The sequence below is a fragment of the Megalobrama amblycephala genome, linkage group LG8 (assembly GCF_018812025.1).
Source record: "Megalobrama amblycephala isolate DHTTF-2021 linkage group LG8, ASM1881202v1, whole genome shotgun sequence".
In the NCBI taxonomy this organism is placed as follows: Eukaryota; Metazoa; Chordata; class Actinopteri; order Cypriniformes; family Xenocyprididae; genus Megalobrama; species Megalobrama amblycephala.
This window is the reverse complement of record NC_063051.1, coordinates 9,592,447-9,614,352: the sequence shown is the minus strand read 5'-3', so window position 1 is coordinate 9,614,352 and position 21,906 is coordinate 9,592,447. Positions and strand designations below refer to the sequence as shown.

The following is a 21,906-nucleotide window of genomic DNA, read 5'->3' as shown; positions in this document are numbered from 1 at the left end:
GAAACAGAAAAACTGCAGGTCAAGGGAAATCTGTGCTTTAAAGGCAGCCAAACATTCCAGTCTGAGCTTGCAGTAAAACGGCGACACCAAACAGATGGTCCACAGCAGCACTTCTGAACAGGCCGTTAACATGGAAGAGTTAATAGACTTTTGGGCCGATCACATCACCACAGGCTCCGAGTTCAAACGCTGTGTGAAGTAATTGCTGGAAAATAACAGCGTCTGGGACATTGGCGCTGTAAACAGCGTGCTGTCAGTCACTATGACTTTCACAAAAGGATTTGCCTCTCCAAGGGCCTGATAAGGGTTATCACTATCTGAGGGGCACATAATGGTGGAGTGTGTCATGGTTTGGCATGAATTTTACTGTCTTTGAACCCAGCAGATAAACAGCCAGACAGATTACTGTTGTGCTGCATTCCTAACTATTCTATTAAAAACAGGATTTTCAGCGGTACAATTTGCAGAGTTGAAGATGATATGCTTACAGAAAGAATACAAAAATTAAAATTCTATCTTCATTTACCTACCCTCATTTCATTACCTACCCTCATTTCACGACATGTGCACTATATTGCACATTTACTTGCAATTTTTGAAGCCATATAAAGCTTTATGCGTGGAACAGACACAAATTTAAGATGTTATTTGCTAATAATCTTTTCCATTGCTCTCAAATCTTATTCTAAGGCCATACACCATACTGTTCAAAAATGTTTTTCGTATATCGTTTTTTTTTTTTTTGGAAAGAAATTAATACTTTTATTCCTCAAGGACACATTAAACTGATCAAAAGTGACAGTAAAGGCATTTATACTATTACCAAAGGAATTAATAAAATGGAAAAGTTATTTTTCCTTCTATTCACTAAAGAATCCTGAAAATATATCACAGTTTCCTCAAAAATATTAAGAAGTACAACTGATTTCAATAGTAAAAATAATCAGAAATGTTTCTTGAGCAGCAAATCAGTATATTAGGACAATTTCTGAAGGATCATGTGACACTGAAGACTGGAGTAATGATGCTGAAAATTCAGCTTTGATCACAGGAATAAATTACATTTTAAAATATATTCAAATAGAAAACACGTTTTTAAGATTGTAATAATATTTCGCAATATTACAGTTTTTACTGTATTTTTGATCAAATGTATACAGCCTTAGTGAGCAGAAGCAACTTCTTTCAAAAACATTCAAAAATCATACCGACCTCAAACAAATGAACAGTAGTTTGCGTCACGTGTCCAATGTGAACACTCTCATTTGTTAACAATATAATATATAAAAATATAAACTGCTTCTACAGATGTAAGTAACTCTTACATATTCAAACTTGCCTTGTTGCCATCAAACCTGCATCTTTATGGTGCTTTTCTTGTCGTTGTTGGACAATCTCAAAGAAAAAAATACCATGAGGATGAGTAAATAATGACAGAATTTTCCTTTAAGGGTGAATTAACCCCTTTCAAATTTAAAGATATAGATATTACAGATGCATCCCAATACACTAATCTACTGCTCTCAGCATGAAATGAGAGAATTTCTCATTTGGAGTGACCTCTATGACCAGTGCTGGTTTGTGGTTTCTCTTAGCCTTGATAAAGACTCAGCACATAACCGTCGGTTTCATTGGCATCCAGGTAAACGGCAGTCTTCAGTCCCTTGTGTGCTAATACAATGAAGCCTTCTGTGCTATATGTGTACATTAGGCTTTGAGTGTGTGCGTATGAGCTGCGGAGGCCCTTACCTCAGCTTTGATTATTTCAGCACTTTATAGTGCCATATGGTCTCACACATCATATTGGCAGACGGCCATTAAATTCAGAAGATTAAAGTGGTTATTTCATGTTTACAGAGAATATAGCACCATTGCTGGCTTTTGGATGGCAGCCCATATCATCTTTAACTACACTACATTATACACAACATCTAGCAGACATATAAAGACGTGCTGTTATTCCAGACCATTTGCATTTTTTGACTTGTTTCTATTAAAATGGCTTTGAAGAACATGCAGGTCCTTGGGTTTGCTGATTTAGTGAACACATACCCCCATGTTTCACAATTTTAGGCCCTGCATCTGGAAATATTGCAAATTCCATGTGATCACATCACTAGCAAGTGTAAAATCACTTATACTTTTTAACTATGATTCCTGCTTCCTTGTTGGTAGTAACTTAAAAGCCAGATGGTTTGGTGTCCGTGTTTTGTCCACACAACTTAATGGGCAATAAATGTCACCCACATTTATTTCTATTCGGACTTTACGCCTCGTTCTGTGTTGACTTGAGCGCCACGTGGAGGGAGGCGTGAGAATTCAGCACCTGAGTACAGGTGACTATCTCTGAAAACAAACATGCATATAGATTTACAAATACTCCTATGAGGCTGATAACACAGTTATTGGAATTGGAGATGGAGAAGTCTTCTTACAACAGAGCTCTGACAGTTACACTGTCGTCACATAGCGAAAGGAGAGAATAAAGTAAAACCAGGTAGCATGAACAACAGTGGAGTGTCTGGCACTGTGGAGGACTTTATGAAGATTTCAAAGCGGCTGATGTACACCTGAGCATCATGCAGGACCAAAGGAAAGGAGACAGAGAAACAGGTTAGTATGAGAAATATGTTAATAATGGTGGGCATTCTTTTAAGCAAAAGAAATTAATTTATTTTTAATTTATATTATATAATATTTATTATGTAACACTTTTATTTATTGATCAAAAATAAATATAATAAAAGAGAAACATGCATTTTAACAATGGTGGGCATTATTTTAAGTGAAAGAAATTCTATTTTTAATTTATATTATATAATATTTTTATTTATTGATTAAAAATAATAAAAAAGAACCATATTAACAATGGTGAGCTTAAATTTAAGAAAAATAAATTATATTTTGCCATCATTTTCCTACGGAAGAGGATTAGGGCCAAGCAATAATAAAAAAAATAAAACCATCTCGAGATTAAAGTTGTTAAATTTCGAGAAAAAAGTCGAGATAAAATGTTGAGAATAAACTCGTTAAATTACGAGAAAAAAACTTGTTAAATTGAGAAAAAAGTCGAGATAAAATGTTGAGAATAAAGTCATTAAATTAACGAATTTATTCTCGTAATTTAACGAATTTGTTCTCGTAATTTAACGTCTTTTTTCTCGTAATTTAATGAGTTTATTCTCGTAATTTAATGACTTTATTCTCAACATTTTATCTCGACTTTTTTCTCGAAATTTAACGAGTTTGTTCTCGTAATTTAATGACTTTATTCTCAACATTTTATCTCGACTTTTTTCTCGAAATTTAACGTAATTTTTCTCATAATTTAACGACTTTTTTCTCGAAATTTAATGAGTTTATTCTCGTAATTTAATGTTTATTCTCAACATTTTATCTCGACCTTTTTCTTGAAATTTAACGTCATTTTTCTCATAATTTAACGAATTTGTTCACGTAATTTAACAAGTTTTTATCTCGTAATTTAATGACTTTATTCTCAACATTTTATCTCAACTTTTTTCTTGAAATTAAACGAGTTTTTTCTCGTAATTTAACAAGTTTATTCTCAACATTTTATTTAGACTTTTTTCTCGAAATTTAACGAGTTTTTTCTCGAAATTTAACAACTTTAATCTCGAGATGGTTTTATTTTTTTTATTATTGCTTGGCCCTAATCCTCTTCTGTATTTTCCTGACAATTAAGATAAAAATAAATAAAATATTATTTTTATTTATATGCTATTATATTTATTAATCAATATTTTTATTTATTGATTAAAAATAAATAAAAATAATAAAAGAGGATCATGCATGTTAACAATGGTGGACGTTCTTTTAAGCAAAAGAAATTCATACATTTTATTTATTATTTATATCATATAATGCTTATTATATAATATTTTTATTGAAGGATTAAAAATAATAAAAACCATGTTAACCATGGTGGGCATTTTTATAATATAATATTATTATTAAAAATAAATAAAAAATAAATTTAAAAAAACCCAAATTCTCATTACTGTAAAGCATTAAAATAAGTAAATATTGATTCTCAGCATGAATCATATATCAGCATAAATTAAAGTCAGTACAACAAATGCTACTTTTACTGCTTTATAATTTAAATAACATAGCATCTGTTATTAAATGCGCATGTTAATTAGAAATAGTGGTGGAGGGAAATGTTCTTAATTGTTAAAAAATGTCTTAATCTTAATAGTATCAAAAACATGCTTTATATTCGTTAAGAAAAGTATAAGTTTTGACTCTGGGGTGAAATATGACCCTATTCATTACAAGTTTGAGCATTAAAATTTAGGACAAAAAAAAAAAAAGTCCAGAGATTGACAGTGCCTCCTGTCAGAGTAACGTAGAGAAGTGAGAAAAGGTGGCAGGCAGTAAAAAAAGAAGAGTGACAGCACATTTCTTCCAGTGTGCAGAGTATATCTTTGGAAGACCGTTTAAGCTTCTCAGATCCCAGCTCAAGCCCAATGGGATCTCCACGGGTTAAAGCCTTGCAGTGTAAACATTTCTCTCAGACAGACCAAAGAAAAACCCAGTGTGAGGTAGTGAGAGAGAAGACAGGAGTATTAGAGGAGGAGGGCGAATGGAGGAAAATGACAAGCATGGTTTCTTTGGCAGCAGATTGACTGACAGCTTCAGAGCACAGTTAGATTAACTAACAGCAGCTTCTTGTTAAAGCAGGATTGAAAGCAGATGTGACGCTTTGCTACTAATAGCGGTTTTGCCTCCAGCCAACCACTGTGCACCTAAAGCATGTACTGGTTGTGTCCCAAAACCTAGAAAGCTGCCTACCTAGACAGCACTGTGCAAATGCTGTTTAGGTTGGCGGCTCACTAGGTTTTTAGACACATGCTGTTCTATATTTAGATTCATTCAGCTCTTGGCTGTGTTCAGAATAGAGTAGTGTGCTACTTACTGCACAGTATATACTGTTTACTGTCACAGTTGCTTTAACAGAATGTTAAACATGCAAGAATAAAGGTTTCAAACATTAGTCAACCCCATGATGTTGTTGCATGTTTAATTCAGCAATACAGGTCATCAGTCAATCAATAATTAAATAAATGTGCATTTATATGCAAATTTGAATAGATTATAAATAAATAATGGGTAAAAAATGTTAAAAGTTGCAGCCAATATCTGACAGAAATAGTAGGCCAATTTGAGAGCATTGCATTGTGGGAGACAGTATTCAACAGTGTGCTTTGGCTGTGTACTGCACACTATGATTTTTCATGGATACAGAACAATTACATACTGTGCACAGTATACATACTGCAGTGATAGTATGTTGATATGCTATTTTAAACAAATGCACTTTTCGCGGGTATAAATGTGTCACATGACATTTAAGAATACACATATATTACATTTTAAACAAATCAAGTGGGTTTTTTTTTTTAATTAAATATCGCGACAAGCATTGATTTTAAAATAATTATTGTCATAATTCTCAAAACTTGTCTAAATTATTGAATTTCGGCTGAATTTTATAAAAACATTGATATTTAAATGATATTTAAATTTATTTAATTAATTTTAAAAAGATAACGTATATTTTCCCTCAGTGAAAATTAAAGGAGATGTATAGCCTGAAAACATCGTTTAAAAAAATAATAATGAGGCGAAAATATTGCTCAGCTAAGCACATTTACCATGCTTCTAACATTCAATATGTTAAAACATTTTTTCCCCGAAATACTGTATTTCTTTGTTTAGAAGGTCACTCTCCAGGTCGTTAAACAAACAGTTTCATTAGTTTTGCTCCATTTACAACTCAATAAACCATTAAAAGACAAGAAACAAAGATGTTTTCCTCTTAATTCTCCAGGGTTGGCCATCGTGGACTCTACAGAAGCCTCTCACCTGTACACATCAGACGCGTGCTTCACTCACCTCAGGTAATGACACAGGTACAAACTCTCCTGTGGAAGTGGGCAACAGTATCCAAAAAATACGAAGCTGAAGTGGTTCAGGAAGCCTATTAAAAGAGTCAAACAGTTCCTTAAGGTGAGTAACGTTAGTAAACTCTCCAGGCGATTATTCAGGCACAGAGTGAACAGTCAAGACATTGGCCAGGTATTAAATCTACAGAGCACGTTTAAAATGTAGATCCCACCCCCGTCCGAAATGGGAAGAGCAGGCAGGATTTCTTTGGGGGGGTTGCTGCAGGAGAGAGAACATTAACGCTTTCTTTTAGTGAGCCTCCAGAAATTCCTTGCGGTTCTGCTTTAGTCCACGATTGATGCACGAGCTCCTGAAGTGGCATTAGTGAACACAGAGCTGACTTTATCAGTCTTAATTTCATTTACAGTGATGCTATTTTCTTTATAGGCTTTCTATGAGATATTAGTGTCTGTAGTGAGGTAGGTAACGTTTAAGATCTTAGGTTGCCGTTTATACGAAGGGAAAGTGTTTTAGATAGGCCTACATAACTGGTCGTTTAAAGGGATAGTTCACCCAAAAATTAAAATTCCAAACCTGTATTAATTTCTCTCTCGTGCTGAACACAAAATAAGATATTTTGAAGAATGTTGGTAACCAAACAGTTTCTAATCACCATTGACTTCCATAGTATTTTTTTTCTTTAATATGGAAGTCAATGGGGACCAACCAACATTCTTCAAAGTATCTTCCTTTGTGTTCAACAGAAGAAAGAACTTTATGCAGGCTTAGAACAACTTGAGGTTGAGTACAGAATTTTCATTTTCAACTATCCCTTTAAGTATGATGATAAAGGAGTTTGAAGGAAAATGTTAAAATAGTTTTAGATGAAGTAACGTTATAGCATGTTAAACCGCATGAAACGTATTGTCAAAGACACAGGATTTAAAAGATTTTAACAGTGTGTAGTAATTTAAAGGTGCCCTAGAATTAAAAATTGAATTTACCTTGGCATAGTTGAATAACAAGAGTTCAGTACATGGAAATGACATACAGTGAGTCTCAAACACCATTGTTTCCTCCTTCTTATATAAATCTCATTTGTTTAAAAGACCTCAGAAGAACAGGCGAATCTCAACATAACAGTCGGGATCATTAATATATACGCCCCCAATATTTGCATATGCCAGGCCATGTTCAAGGCATTAGACAAGGGCAGCCAGTACTAACGTCTGGATCTGTGCACAGCTGAATCATCAGACTAGGTGAGCAAGCAAGAACAATAGCGAAAAATGGCAGATGGAGCAATAATAACTGACATGATCCATGATAACATGATATTTTCAGTGATATTTGTGAATTGTCTTTCTAAATGTTTCGTTAGCATGTTGCTAATGTAGGCTACTGCTGGTTAAAGTTACCATCGTTTCTTACTGTATTCACGGAGACAAGAGCCATCGCTATTTTCATTTTTTAACACTTGCAGTCTGTATAATTCATGAACACAACTTCATTCTTTATAAATCTCTCCAACAGTGTGTAATGTTAGCTTTAGCCACGGAGCACTATCAAACTCATTCAGAATCAAATGTAAACATCCAAATAAATACTATACTTACATGACCCGAAGCATGCATGCAGCATACATGACGAACATCTTGTAAAGATCCATTTGAGGGTTATATTAGCTGTGTGAACTTTGTAAATGCACTGTATTATAGAGTCGCGAGCTCGATGGGCAGGGAGCACGAGATTTAAAGGGCCAGCAGCCCCTGAATCGGTGCATAGTTAATGATGCCCCAAAATAGGCAGTTAAAAAAATTTATTTAAAAAAATCTATGGGGTATTTTGAGCTGAAACTTCACAGACACATTCAGGGGACACCTTAGACTTATATTACATCTTGTAAAAAAAACGTTCGATGGCACCTTTAAAAAAGCCAAACACAGAGATCCAATTTGACCTCCATCCAAATGCACTTAAGTAGGAAATAACATCACTGCCTTTGACCCCGAATCCTCCTGGGAATGCCTCAAATAAAAACCCAGGCAGACTGACTGAAACATCCTAAGCCTGGGGAATTATGCAAGCTTTCAATTAAAGCACTTCACTCTGCTGGGAAATACCACATTCATATCATTGGGCTCCTGATCAAAGAAATTAAATCTCCCAGAAAATTAAGCACTGTTAAAAAAAAACTAGGGCAAGAGATTGAAAATAATATTAATTAAATACAATCATTTTTGATAATATGAGGTATTTAAAAGAGAAACAAATAACTGCAAATAGAACATATAAAACGATTAATCAAAGTTATATAAATATCTTGTTTTTCATTAGAAATGTACATGGAGAGCAAAAAATGAAAATCTTGTCATCATTTACTCACCTAATGTCATTCCAATCCCATGATACTTTCATCCTTCTGTGGAACATAAAATATGCTTTCTTAATTTTTTTAATAAAACAGGCATCATAAGATTCTTCTGGGATAAAAAGAATTTATTTTTAAATATATTTCCCCATATCTGTGTATCAAATTTTCCAGCTCTATAAAACAAAGTGATTTTTCAAAAATGATGGGAGTGTGTCATGTTCTGTCATCTTAATATCTCTGAATCACTGTCTACACATTCAACCCATGCACCCACAGAAAAATGACTTGCATTTATTTCAGTATATCTATCATTATAACTCTATAATATCTATTACTGAATCATACAGGCTGCTTGTTACTGTGGTTAATGTCAGAAAGCTCAGCAGAACTCACCACAGACCTAAAGGACAGCCAAAAAGGCTGTTAATGCCCCTACTTTCTACAGTAATATCAATATTTAAATTGTGTCGCAAAATAAATAACTATTCCATGATAAGATCTTTGAGAAATTCACTGATAGTTTACTTTGGAGAGGATGTTTTTTGATTTATCACCCTTTTACCAGTTTAAAATAATTTTTTTTTTTTTTTGCATCACTAGGGAGGAACAAAATTTCTCATTGTTGCAAAATGTAACCAGAGATTCAGTGAGGCAATACCTTCAATTCCGACCTGACCAATCAGTGATCATCTTACATGCCAAAGTTGCTCAGAAGTCTTATGGGAATGAGAAAAGGTAAACATTTTCAGGAAGCGAAACACACAATGTACTGGAAATGAGCTGGTTTAGCTGATGAGAAAATGTCTAAACTCAAATCTTTGCTTGAAAAATCACATCATACCAGCTTAAAGGATTAGTTCACTTTCAAATTAAAATTTCCTGATAATTTACTCATTACTCATTTACCATGTCATCCAAGATGTTCATGTCTTTCTTTCTTCAGTCGAAAAGAAATGAAGGTTTTTGATGAAAACATTCCAGGATTTTCCTCCTTATAGTGGACTTCAATGGCCTCCAAATGGTTGAAGGTCAAAATTACATTTTCATTGCAGCTTCAAAGCATTCTACGCGATCCCAGACGAGGAATACGGGTCTTATCTAGAGAAACCATCACTCATTTTCTAAAAAAAAAAAAACTTAAAATTTTATACATTTTAACCATAAATGCTCATCTTGAACTAGCTCTCTTCTTCTTCTTCTCTATTAGAATTCTGGAAGTGTAGACACTGCTAAGTGTTTTTATTTTTTTAGAAAATAAGTTATGGTTTCTCTAGATAAGACCCTTATTCCTCATCTTGGATCGTGTACAAGCTGCACTGAAGCTGTAATTTTGACCTTCAACCGTCTGGAGGCCATTGAAGTCCACTATAAGGAGAAAAATCCTGGAATGTTTTCATCAAAAACCTTCATTTCTTTTCAACTGAAGAAAGAAAGACATGAACATCTTGGATGACATGGGGGTGAGTAAATTATCAGGAAATTTTAATTTGAAAGTGAACTAATCCTTTAAACTGGATTTTGGAAGCTGGTTTGTTTCTGGTCCAAGATGGTCTACCAGTTCTGTCCAGCTTGATGAAGATTGACTAACCAGTTTGGACCAGATTATGCCTAGACAGAAATCATCTACCATGTTCCAAACGTTTGTTTTTGGCCATATTTTTATTTTATCACACAGCACATCATTTACAGAAAGTAAAACTATTGCACACCTCTTTCTTCATGTCTCATTCCAGAAATAATGGTTTGTGTGTTTCCGTAGGTTTTTCTGTCCCCCTCCTTGTGTGTACCTCACTGGACAGGGATGGAAACTCAGACAGGAGCAGCTTAAAGGTCAGTGGCTTGTGACTTCATTCTTACCATTGTAATTCAATCTAATTATTCCATGTATATTCACACAGCATCAGGTCTAGGTGAGTCCAGTTGTCGGCTTTTCGGTTACATGGGTCTGGACAGCTCCACTGATCCACGGACCGACAGTTTCAAGCTGAGCTTTGAGGAGCAGACAGACAAGAGGGTGAGACATTGCCAAAGCGCAGCGATCAAAGAGGAGAGAGTCTGTCAGGCTCATGAGAGAACATGACTGCTGTGTGTACAGAGAGATTTGGAGATGGGATCATATGTTTATTCTACCTGGATTACAACTAGGTTTATGTAAGGAGGGCAGTTGGGTGAACAAAGAATATGGGCTTGGTCTGTGAGTTGATTTATTCCTGCCCACAGGAAATACTAATCACAAACAAGATCTCTTTAATATCTGTCCAAGACAGCAATGAGATTAAATGGTTATTTGAGTTCTCAGATTTGTATGTGGAAAAACCCCACATTTGCCTCCTCTTAAAAAAAGAAAATGTCTTAAGCTGTGTTCAGATTTGCCAAGATAGCAAAGTCTGCTATGAAAAATCAGAGATCTAAATATAAACAGACATTTTACAGTATTTCTTTCAAGACTTTGTATTCAACTGACAATACTGATCAAAAGTTTGGGGTCAGTAAGAAATTAATACATTTATTCAGCATGGATGCATTAATTTGATCAGTAAAGATTGAAGTTGGTAAAAACGAATAATGTTACAAAAGATTTGTATTTATAATAAATGCTGTTGTTCTGGGTAAAAAAAAAAAAAAAAACTGTATCACAGCTTCCACAATAGATGATAATAATAATAAATGTTTCTTGAGCAGCAAATCAGCATATTAGAATGATTTCTGAAGGATCATGTGACACTGAAGACTGGAGTAATGATGCTGAAAATTCAGCTTTGCATCAAAGGAATGATTTACATTTTAAAATGTATTCAAATGGAAAAAAAAATTTTTAATTATAATATTTCACAATATTACTGTTTTTACTGTATTTTTTATCAAATAAATGCAGCCTTAGTGAGCATAAGATACCTCTTTCAAAAACATTTTTTTTTTTTTTAAATCTTACCGACCCCAAGCTTTTGAACTTTTGTAAATGTTAACAACTGACTCAATTGTGTTTCACTTTTTTCCAGATGTTTGCCTGCGCCAAAACCTTGTATATCTCAGATACAGACAAACGAAAGCACTTTCGCCTGCTGCTACACCTGTTTCACAGCGGAGGGCAAGAAATCGGCACGTTTAACAGCAGACTCATTAAAGTCATCTCCAAACCATCACAGAAGAGACAGTCCATGAAGAATGCTGACTGTGAGTCTGTGCATGTGTGTATTTGTGTATTGTCAGAAAATCTATATTTAAAGGAGACCTATAATGCCCACTCTCACAAGATGTAATATAAGTCTCTGGTGTCCCCAGAATGTGTCTGTGAAGTTTCAGCTCAAAATACCTCACAGATCATTTATTAGAGCTTGTCAAATTTGCCCCTATTTGGGTGTGAGCATGAACATGCCGTTTTTGTGTGTGTCCCTTTAAATGCAAATGAGCTGCTCCCAGCCCACTTTCCAGAAGAGGGCGGAGCTTTAACAGCTCGTGCTTCGGTTCCTGAACAACAACAAAGCTGGAGAATCTCACGCAGCCAAAATGAGGATTGTCAGTAACGGTGTTCAGCCTTACATTGTTCAAACCGGAGTCGACACTGATGGAGAGACTCAGGAAGAAGTTACAACTTTTAGAATGCAACTGGATGTTTCTGAATGGTTAGTGGATTCAAGTCGTCGACTAGCATGTGCCATCATGTTAATCTTTTGTGCAAATCCAGCGTTGAATTGACCCTCGTTTGTGAAGCAGTACGGTGTAAAATGACGGCATGACAACAACACTCTACTACAACAACTCTTCCTCTTCTCTAAAGTAGCCCAACATGGCCTCACCACCTTTGTTGCATGTTCTCAGGGCCGGGGTTTATGTAAATTTTAGGGTTAGTAATGTCACCAACCCAGGAAGAAGCTCATTGTAGTCCCTACCAGCCCTTAAACAGAGAATTCTTTAAAAGAAAATATCTCCCTTTGCATTGAACTTTGAGCGTCGTAACTCTGCAGATGTTGTTTATGTTCAAACTGCAATATTACACACTAACTAAAGTTAAAAAAGTGAAATCATAATGAACCACCCCTTTAATTTGATGTAAGCGATAGACATTTAGTCCACTGGAATTCAGTTTAATGCCTATTTTCACAGACAGGCCTCAGAAGACAGGATTAGGCATTTAAGTGTTTTTTTTTTTTAAATGTGCCTTAGAAAAAAGCATTACTGATGTGCTTCTTGAGACAAAACAATGGCACTGACATATTTTAAAATATGTCAGTGCAAGTTGCTTTCAGTTAAAACAGCTCAAACATGCATTTTAGTCTGAGACTAGGCTTAAGACCTGTCTGTGAAATGGGGGGTTTGAGTTCTAGGGTTATAGGTCATGACTAATTTCCACAGCCCACAGTTTCCCATGTTTTTTTTTTTTTTTTCAATTTTTTTCTTTTTTTTTCTTTTAGTTTTGTTAGTGTTGTTAACAGTTGACACCCATAGTACAAAACAGTACAACATATTGAATGGACTGTTCATCTATCCCTCATTTGGATCAAATCCAACATGACGTCTACCCTGACTAAGGGCCGTTATGTAAAAGGTTCAACCGGAGTAGAAACCAAACCCCTGTAAGTTTATGTTACCATGTCTTTGTGTATGAGAAGTGGGGTCAAGCCGCTAAATAGTGTCACCCAGCAGCCATTGCCACAGAACTCAGACATTTGACCTCTAACCTTTTGATCTTAAAGCACACACTAAGAGGGCATCTGCTGTTGACATTGACTACTGGATCCACAGAAAGGTTCTACGGGGAAGAAAGAGGCGCTTGACATCTGAGAGCAGCAGTCAAGTGACGTTGAATTCCTCACCATCCTGTGGGAGAGACGGACAATGAGACAAAGTCCTAGAAAAAGAACAGACTGGCATTAGTCACAGTATATCAGTCATTTGTGTTTGCGGTCTTCTCAGTCTGAATGTATATGCATAGATGTCAGTGAGTGTTTAAATTATTGTGCCGCCTCCTTTGTTTGCCCATAGTTTTAGTTTTTGTAAAAAATCTGTTGTAACTTTCTAAAAAGTGTGTTTGCTTCTGCAGTGTGTATTTCCTCAGGCTCAAAAGTGTCGTTGTTTAACCGTTTGCGGTCGCAGACGGTCAGTACACGTTACCTGGCGGTGGAAGACGGGGCTTTTGTTGCCAGTGCGAGACAATGGACGGCCTTCACTGTCACTTTAGGTTGGAGATGCATTGCTTTTTATCTCAGTCCTTCATACATATAACTGAATGAAACAACGTTTAAAAATAACAAATTCCTTTAACTGATCATCCATCTTCCTAGCGTTATTCCCTCTCATTTGCAGGGTCCGCTTCACACACACAGACACATTTTAATTTGGCACAGGTTTTACGCCGGATGCCCTTCCTGACTTCTTTTAACTGACCAAAACTATAAATTATGAGCTTTTCACACTTGAAATTGCTAACACGGGGTTCATATTTCATCCTCATTAGTAATGAATCATGGGTAGTCAGGTTTCAAGACTTCACACTACACATTTGTGAACCCTCTGTTCTTTTATATAACATTCATATGTTTACAAGGTTAACAACATTATAATAATTGCATGCAAATGATGCATTTATGTGCAGAGACAGTCTATTTCTCAAAAAAAATATAGCAAATATACTACACACCTAACAGTATTATAATAATAACTCATTCTACACCTTCTAACGACATGGAAAACCCCTTTTGCGGAAGTATTTCCTTTAACCCGGGTTCACCCATGCATATGCACAAACCCACTCTATGTTATAGGGACTAATTCACCGTTCACCACAGTAGCTAAATAAACACAAGAAACCCAAACAAGTCTAGAAACAACTGTCCAAAACTCCATGCTGGACGTCCTGCGTAAATAAACTCTCACAAACCCTTATAGTGCCTCATTGCATTTTAGAGTAAAATCCAGTATATGACATTTCCCCCCCCAAAAAATTGACATTATAAAAGCTCCAATTGTAAATGTCAGCAACATGTGTTCAACAGCTGGTACAAATGTAGCATAAATGGGTTTAACCCCTGTACAGCGCCCAAGGCCAAATCCTGGTCAGAGTAAGGTCTATTTTTCTGTCTCGCCCCCTACAGCGCTATATCCTAATACTTACTGTCTTTCAACTCTGTTCGTATAGTGGAGGAGATGCAAGGTGTTCATAGTGAATACACCGTGTGTGACAGCTACATCTGTTACGGCTGTGTGGTTCAGCTGGTATGCACTGACTCAGGAGTGGCGCTGCCACCAATGGTATGTATGCAAGTATAAAACGTTTTTTCTTTCCATTACATGATTCACAATCAGCTTAATCATATGAGTTGAATTTAAGGTAAAATGTGTAATTTTTGTTGCACTAACAACGCCAAACAGAATAGAGTGCAACAAAACCCCATTCATTTTCTCCATAGGAAAATAGATTTTGAACAATAACTTGAACCTTTAAAGACAGACCTACTCTGAGCTACAAAATTGTTAAAGGATGGTATTTGCTTCTGCTGAAGCCATCAGCTCACTTTATTTCAGATTAATCCTGTTTAACAGCGGAATTCCTGGTGGAAAACTACATTACCCATGATGCTGTACAGAAATTACACCAATCAGAGTTGAAAAATGTAATTGATGTAATTGAGTCAATCTCCCTACGCTCTCAAAATACTTAAATGTTTGTATGTTTATGCATATTTTGCAATAAACTAAAAATATATTGTTTATGTATATATTTAGTTTATTGCATATATATATATATATATATATATATATATATATATATATATATATTTTAACAAAATAAGAGAGATCATACAAAATGCATGTTATTTTTTATTTAGTACTGTCCTGAGTAAGATATTTTACATAAAAGACGTTTTCATATAGTCCACAAGACAAAAAACTAGCTGAATTTATTAAAATAACCCCATTCATAAGTATGTGAACCATTGAATCTCAATACTGTGTGTGGTTACCTGATGATCCACGACTGCTTTTTTGTTTTGTGGTGGTTGTTCATGAGTCTCTTGTTTGTCCTGAGCAGTTAAACTGAGCTCCGTTCTTCAGAAAAATCCTCCAGGTCCTGCAGATTCATCAGTTTTCAAGCATTTTTGCATATTTGAACCCTTTCCAGCAGTGACTGAATGATTTTGAGATCCATCTTTTCACACTGAGGACAACTGATGGACTCAAACACAACTATTAAAAAAGGTTCAAACATTCACTGATGCTCCAGAAGGAAACACGATGCATTAAGAGTCGGGGGGTGAAAACTTTTGAACAGGATGAAGATTTTTCTTGTATAAATATCATTTAGTACTGCCCTTCGGAAGCAACAGAAGATACTTGCATGTTTCCCAGAAGACAAATTAAGCACAATTTACCTTGATCTTCAAATTCAGAAAGTTTTTTATGTAAAATATCTTACTCAGGACAGTACTAAAAAAAATTGATCTTATTTATCTTTAATCTCTTATTTTGTTAAAATTATTCACATTTTCACAGATTCTGCAAGGGCTTCCCATACTTTTTCATGAAACTATATATATATATATCAATATTTTTAAACGAGTAGTTTTATATTTCTCCATAGTTTTTAATTCGATTATGCTGTTTGCAGTGCTTCATGGGATTGTAGTTCTTTCCATCACTAAAGCCGTTAAGTTCACTGTCTTGTACCTTTGCATCTTTGTCTGATTTTCTAAAACTATTTTGCTTCAAACCAAAGTTTGTAGTGTTGTGATTCATCTGGTAGCTGATTGGCTTGGTTCATGGCTTATAACACTTTAACACAGACTTTCTTTAAATCCCTATGGGAAAAATAAATGGAAAAAGTACTTCAAAAAGAATACAAAATCTTAATGGATTGAACTTGGAGCTCCACTGCATGCTAACAAAGTGTCCAATCATGCGTGTTTTATTTAAAAAAAAAAAAAAAAAAAACCTTGTTGAACTGAATCTGCAAGTTCTGTGTATTTTTAATCTATATTTTTTCACCCATGTCTCTGAAGTCTCTTCTGTACAAATTTCCATCCCTGTGGTGTTTTTTGGAAGCTGGTCTACTACCAACCTGCGTCACAATTTGCTGATAAAGCACTTGATCAAAATGCCAAGGACAACGTTTGAATACCACATTTAGCAGACTAGCAAACAGAATAGACCTTCACAGTGTTGTTTTAGTTGTTTGAAATCGCTGACTGGATTGTTTTGGTTTGCAAGAGTGTATTTGAAGCCCTCATGCAGCAGGATTTTTGATGGGTGAGCTGCAGTTTTGGAGGAGGGTGAACAGTCAGGCATATTGTGCAGTACACAGGTGCTGCGGGGGGCCAGACGAATGAGACCAGGTGCAGTGGTGCATGATAGAAGGGCGAAGATTTTTTTTTTTTTTTTTAGGTCTGCTCATATCAGATTTCTGAGAACAAAAATGAAGAGGACTATACAATTTTACTCTTATAAATAAAGGTTCCAAAAGGTTTTTTCGGTTGTAATATTTTTGAAAGAAGCCAAAATGCTCACTAAGTCTGTATTTATTTGATCAAAAATACTGTAAAAAAATTAATATTGTCAAATATTATTGCAATTTGAAATAACTGTTTTCTGTTTTAATATATTTTAAAATGTAACTTATTCCTGTGATCAAAACTGAAGTCTTCAGTGTCACATGATCCTTCAGAAATCATTCTAATATGCTGATTTATTGCTTAAGAAATATTTATTATTTTATTTAATAATAAAATATGTATTTTGTTTTGTTTTGTTTTGTGGAAACCATGATACACTACCATTCAAAAATTTAAGAAATCTATATATAAAATAATAATAATAATAATAATAATAACAACAATAATAATAATACTTTTATTCAGCAAGGGCACATTAAATTGATTAAATTAAAGACAGTAAAGACATTTATATTGTTACAAAAGATTCTGATTTTCTGAAAAAAATGTATGACAGTTTCCAAAAAAATATTAAGCAGGAAAAATGTTTTCAACATTGATAAAAAAAAGAACCATTATTAATAATTGAGCACTGATAATAATTGATAATTGAGCATTTTTCAATGATTTCTGAAGGATCATGTGACACTGAAGACTAGAGTAATGATGCTGAAAATTCAGCTTTGCATCATAGAAATAAATTATGTTTTAAATTATATTAAAACATAAAACAGTTATTTTAAATTGTAATAATATTTCACAGTAGTACTGTTTTTACTGTATTTTATATTTTTAAAAAATACAGCTTTGGTGAGCAGAAGAGACTTTTATCAAAAAAATAAAATCTGCATCACTATATGAACTCTCAACAGCAGGGGTCTGGAAGTAAAAATCTCATTCTTTTTCCTTACAAAATAATTCTTTTTTAACAAAAACATATAAATGTTTAATAATAGACGTACCATGATCTCTTATGATTAATTGCTTCTGTACAATCCATAAGCATAAGATTCCATTTTCTATTTAATTTCTTTTTTAACTGAAACTTTCCAAAGCAAGAATGAGAAAAAGTTGAGGCTCACTGTTGCTCTCTATTAAAGGGATGTCAAATGTAAAAAAAAAAAAAAAAAAAAAAGATGAAACGGTCAGCTGTGTGAATAGTTACCGGATGCGGTTTTCTTTCTTTGTAGGTAATACGCAAGGTGAACAAGCAGCATGCATGTCTAGACGTGGATGAGCCCGTGTCTCAGCTTCATAAATGTGCTTTCCAGTTCAGAGACAGCAACCACATGTACCTCTGCCTGTCCAATGAAAAAATCGTACAATTCCAGGTGAACACATGCAATGACATTTAAATATGCATATTTAATTAATAGAACATTGAAATGAATATGAAAATGCATTCACTCACCCTCATGTGATTCCAAACTTGTAGGCTTCTCCGTGTCCCAAGGAAAGTAATAAGGTGTTATTGAATGATGGATCCTGTTGGACCATCATTGGAACAGAAGTAGTTGAATACACCTTCAGTGAGAGTCTCACCGGTCACCCGACCACCATCAGCCCCGTTCCTGTGATCAATGGACTAGAGGTCAGAAATCATGCACTCAGTGAGGATTCCTCATTACGTCTCTTCTAATCAATTTTAAAAATGAAATTGAATGCTACACTCTATATAGGACCCTATGGGTTGTTGACTCAATTTTTAAGAACTCTTTATGCCAAAAAGGTTCTATAGCAGGAGAAATGATTGCGTAATACTTTTATGTTTGACAGGTTATTTGAATTGTTTCTAGTGATAAAATGTTTGTGATCAAATCTGGTTACTTACCTAAAAAACACTTACATATGTTCATGATTTTTGTGATTTAGTTAAACGGAGGGGGACATGTAGCCATGTTGGAGCTTCATGGAGAAAACTTCAGTCCACACTTAAAGGTCTGGTTCGGCGACATGGAGGCAGAGACCATGTTCAGGTTAGCATTTATCATAAATAGCTGGATTACATGCCCTCATTTTTGGTGCAGTGTTGGGGAAGATACTCTAAACCATGAGTATATTGTAGTTCAGAATGCTATAGTTTCAAAGTTTTAACCACCCTTTAGAAAAGAAGTAAGCTACACTATACATACAAACAACTACTAAAAAACCTCTCCCATATTTGAATTGAAAATATAGTGATAAACTGTGATATTTAATACAATATTTATGTCGCCACAAATAAGAAACACCTAAAAGTGTGTGATGACTCAAATGAATTAGTTTGTGGTTCACTGAAAAGTTTTTTTTTTTTGTTTTTTTTTCATGATATGCCACAAATTGTTGGAAAAAATTGCTTATTTATAACTTACAGACTATAGTATTCACTGTGTTTGTAAACAGCTAAGCTGCTGTCACACGATTTAGCTGGTAAGATTTTTTTTGTTACTCTTCAACACTGTTTAAACAGTAGATAAAAACAGGAAAACTTATTTAGGCTATTTAAGTTCCAAGTATTAAGTTGTGCCCTTTCAGTTTATGACTTACCGTTCTTGTAAACCACAGGAGGTCCTGTGTAACACAAGATTAGGGTCTGAAGTGTTTCTCTGCAAAGCACAGATCTCATCATTTATCATAAAGCACAGATGTCACAAGGAAGGACTGGAAGGAAGTTAAACACACTTATACACATGGAAACATCTTTGAGGAAGATAACAGAATTTTAGATGACCACAAGACAAAATTTTACAAGCATTTTGTTGTGTTAAGTGAGCCATGATCATCACCTAATTACAGAATGTGGTTGATGTTTCTTATTGTGCTAATTGGAGGCTAGTTACTGTACCAAAACAGTATAAGCCGCTTGAGGTCATGATTACAGTGAGTTTATCACAATCAAGTGGTGTCTAAGTGCCTAAAACATGGGAGGCAGTTTAAAGCACTGCCCATAGTGGCTTATTGCTGTATAAATAAATGCAACAGCAATATGATACAAGACAACAGTGTTCAAAAAACAATTTATAATAATTATAATTATAATAATTATCTTTGTATTCACTAAATATTGCAGATCATTAGTCAAAATCTTGAAGGCAAGGCATCACATTTGAATAGGATGAAAGTACATTAAGAATGCTTTGCATTGCAAGTTTACTTAAATTGCAGATATTTTGGCTTTGAACATGGCTAATCCAATCATGAAATATCTATTTTATAAATTACAAGTAGTCACCATGTAGTAAATAATACAGCACAGGTGCGTGCAAGTTCATAGCCAGACACAAAACAAATTTCCTGCACGTACTAAACTTTTCCCTGTGCAATAATTTTAGTATGTTGTGTCCACCTTGCCAAGGCTCCAGGGATGCCGTGGTGCGACATTCCTGTCTCAGCAGGCTGGAGTGGAATGATGGTCTCTCTCAGGTCCTTGTAGGGAGGTTCTTAGAGCTGTAGTCAAGTGTCAGGAAGGTCAGCGGGTGATCTGCAACTGAAATGACTGCAAATCAGTGAGGTGTAACTTCCTTCAACTTATGTTACAGGAGGAAAACATTTATCAGATCAATACCTCAGTCAAAGTTTGACAGTGGCAGTGATTGCACTGAAATATATATATACTGCCCGGCCAAAAAGTTGCTGTTTGGATTTTAATAGGCAAATACAGTCTATGACTGGATCATTATTGCAGTGATTATTATGTTTTCTAGCATGTTATGTGTTTGGGAACAGTTCTTCTAACCCTAATTGATGGAGTGTGAAACTTTTAATGGCCATATTCCAGGATGACAAAGCCAAGATTCATCAGGCTCAAGAATCATTTTCACACATGAATTGGCACCTCTGAGTCCAGTCCTTAATTCATTGAAAGTTTTTGGGATGTGCTGGAGGAGACTTTACAGAGTGCTCACCTCTTGCATTGTCAATACAAGATCTTGACCAAAATTGATGCACCTCTTGATGGAAATATTTATTATTATTTACACACATACATTATATTATATATATATATATATATATATTATATATACACACATACAGTGGGTACGGAAAGTATTCAGACCCCCTTAAATTTTTCACTCTTTGTTATATTGCAGCCATTTGCTAAAATCATTTAAGTTCATTTTTTTCCTCAATGTACACACAGCACCCCATATTGACAGAAAAACACAGAATTGTTGACATTTTTGCAGATTTATTAAAAAAGAAAAACTGAAATATCACATGGTCCTAAGTATTCAGACCCTTTGCTGTGACACTCATATATTTAACTCAGGTGCTGTCCATTTCTTCTGATCATCCTTGAGATGGTTCTACACCTTCATTTGAGTCCAGCTGTGTTTGATTATACTGATTGAACTTGATTAGGAAAGCCACACACCTGTCTATATAAGACCTTACAGCTCACAGTGCATGTCAGAGCAAATGAGAATCATGAGGTCAAAGGAACTGCCTGAAGAGCTCAGAGACAGAATTGTGGCAAGGCACAGATCTGGCCAAGGTTACCCACTGTGTGTGTGTATATATATATATATATATATATATATATATATATATATAATTATATATATATATAATCAAAGCAAACTTGTAAATCTGACTGTAATTATAATATATGTCCACCTCAGGTCCTCCAGGTCTTTGCTGTGTGTCGTTCCTGATGTGTCTATTTTGAGTGGCGAGTGGAGATGGGTGAGACAACCAATCACAGTGCCCTTATCTCTGATCCGATTGGACGGGCTGATCTTCAGGAGTTCATACTCATTTACTTACACACCAGAGCACAGCGCCCCCTCTCAAGTGAACGGTACAGTGGAGAGAACCGCAGACTCGGACTCGCTCATTGACACCATACACCAGGAGTTCACGCGAATGAACTTTCACCTATTTATACAGAGCTGAGAACACACACACACACACACACCTTGAACCAAGGATTAATCGAGGCAAATATTCATGTCAGATTATGTCCAGCCCTCGTTCAGATTCTATCCTCTTGTTAACACTTACACTAACAAGAAAAACTCTCCCAGCATGTAATCACATTGAGCTTTATGGAGCTTACACACTAGAGACAGCTCTGACGGAGCGTTTGAAAGTTAGGAATGCACAAGATCTGTGTACTGAGGCTGTGGAATGAGCCGAGGCAGTCTGAAATAAAGTTAAAGGATTAGTTCACTTCAGAATTAAAATTTCCTGATAATTTACTCACCCCCATGT

General features: G+C 35.1%; 2 protein-coding genes across 12 annotated transcripts in view; one reads left to right on the top strand and one right to left on the bottom strand.

Moving 5' to 3' along the window:
• The window catches only part of matn4 (matrilin 4), a 25,329-nt gene extending 18,911 nt beyond the window's left edge, over window positions 1-6,418 (bottom strand). For 2 of the 11 annotated variants that reach the window (XM_048199126.1, XM_048199127.1), the window contains exon 1: window positions 5,923-6,417. The gene's annotated coding sequence lies outside the window, so the exon portion shown is untranslated. Of the gene's footprint in view, window positions 1-5,922 lie in introns of all 11 variants that reach the window. The other 9 variants (XM_048199128.1, XM_048199130.1, XM_048199134.1 and 6 more) reach the window with 7 other exon arrangements.
• rbpjl (recombination signal binding protein for immunoglobulin kappa J region-like) lies at window positions 2,123-21,906 on the top strand. Its single transcript, XM_048199137.1, has 12 exons — window positions 2,123-2,613; window positions 5,858-5,927; window positions 8,888-9,022; window positions 10,047-10,117; window positions 10,186-10,301; window positions 11,287-11,461; window positions 13,329-13,466; window positions 14,424-14,536; window positions 17,904-18,044; window positions 18,149-18,304; window positions 18,586-18,689; window positions 21,315-21,906. Exons 1-12 carry the CDS (start codon window positions 2,580-2,582, stop codon window positions 21,586-21,588), a joined length of 1,527 nt encoding a protein of 508 aa, XP_048055094.1. The 5' UTR covers window positions 2,123-2,579; the 3' UTR covers window positions 21,589-21,906.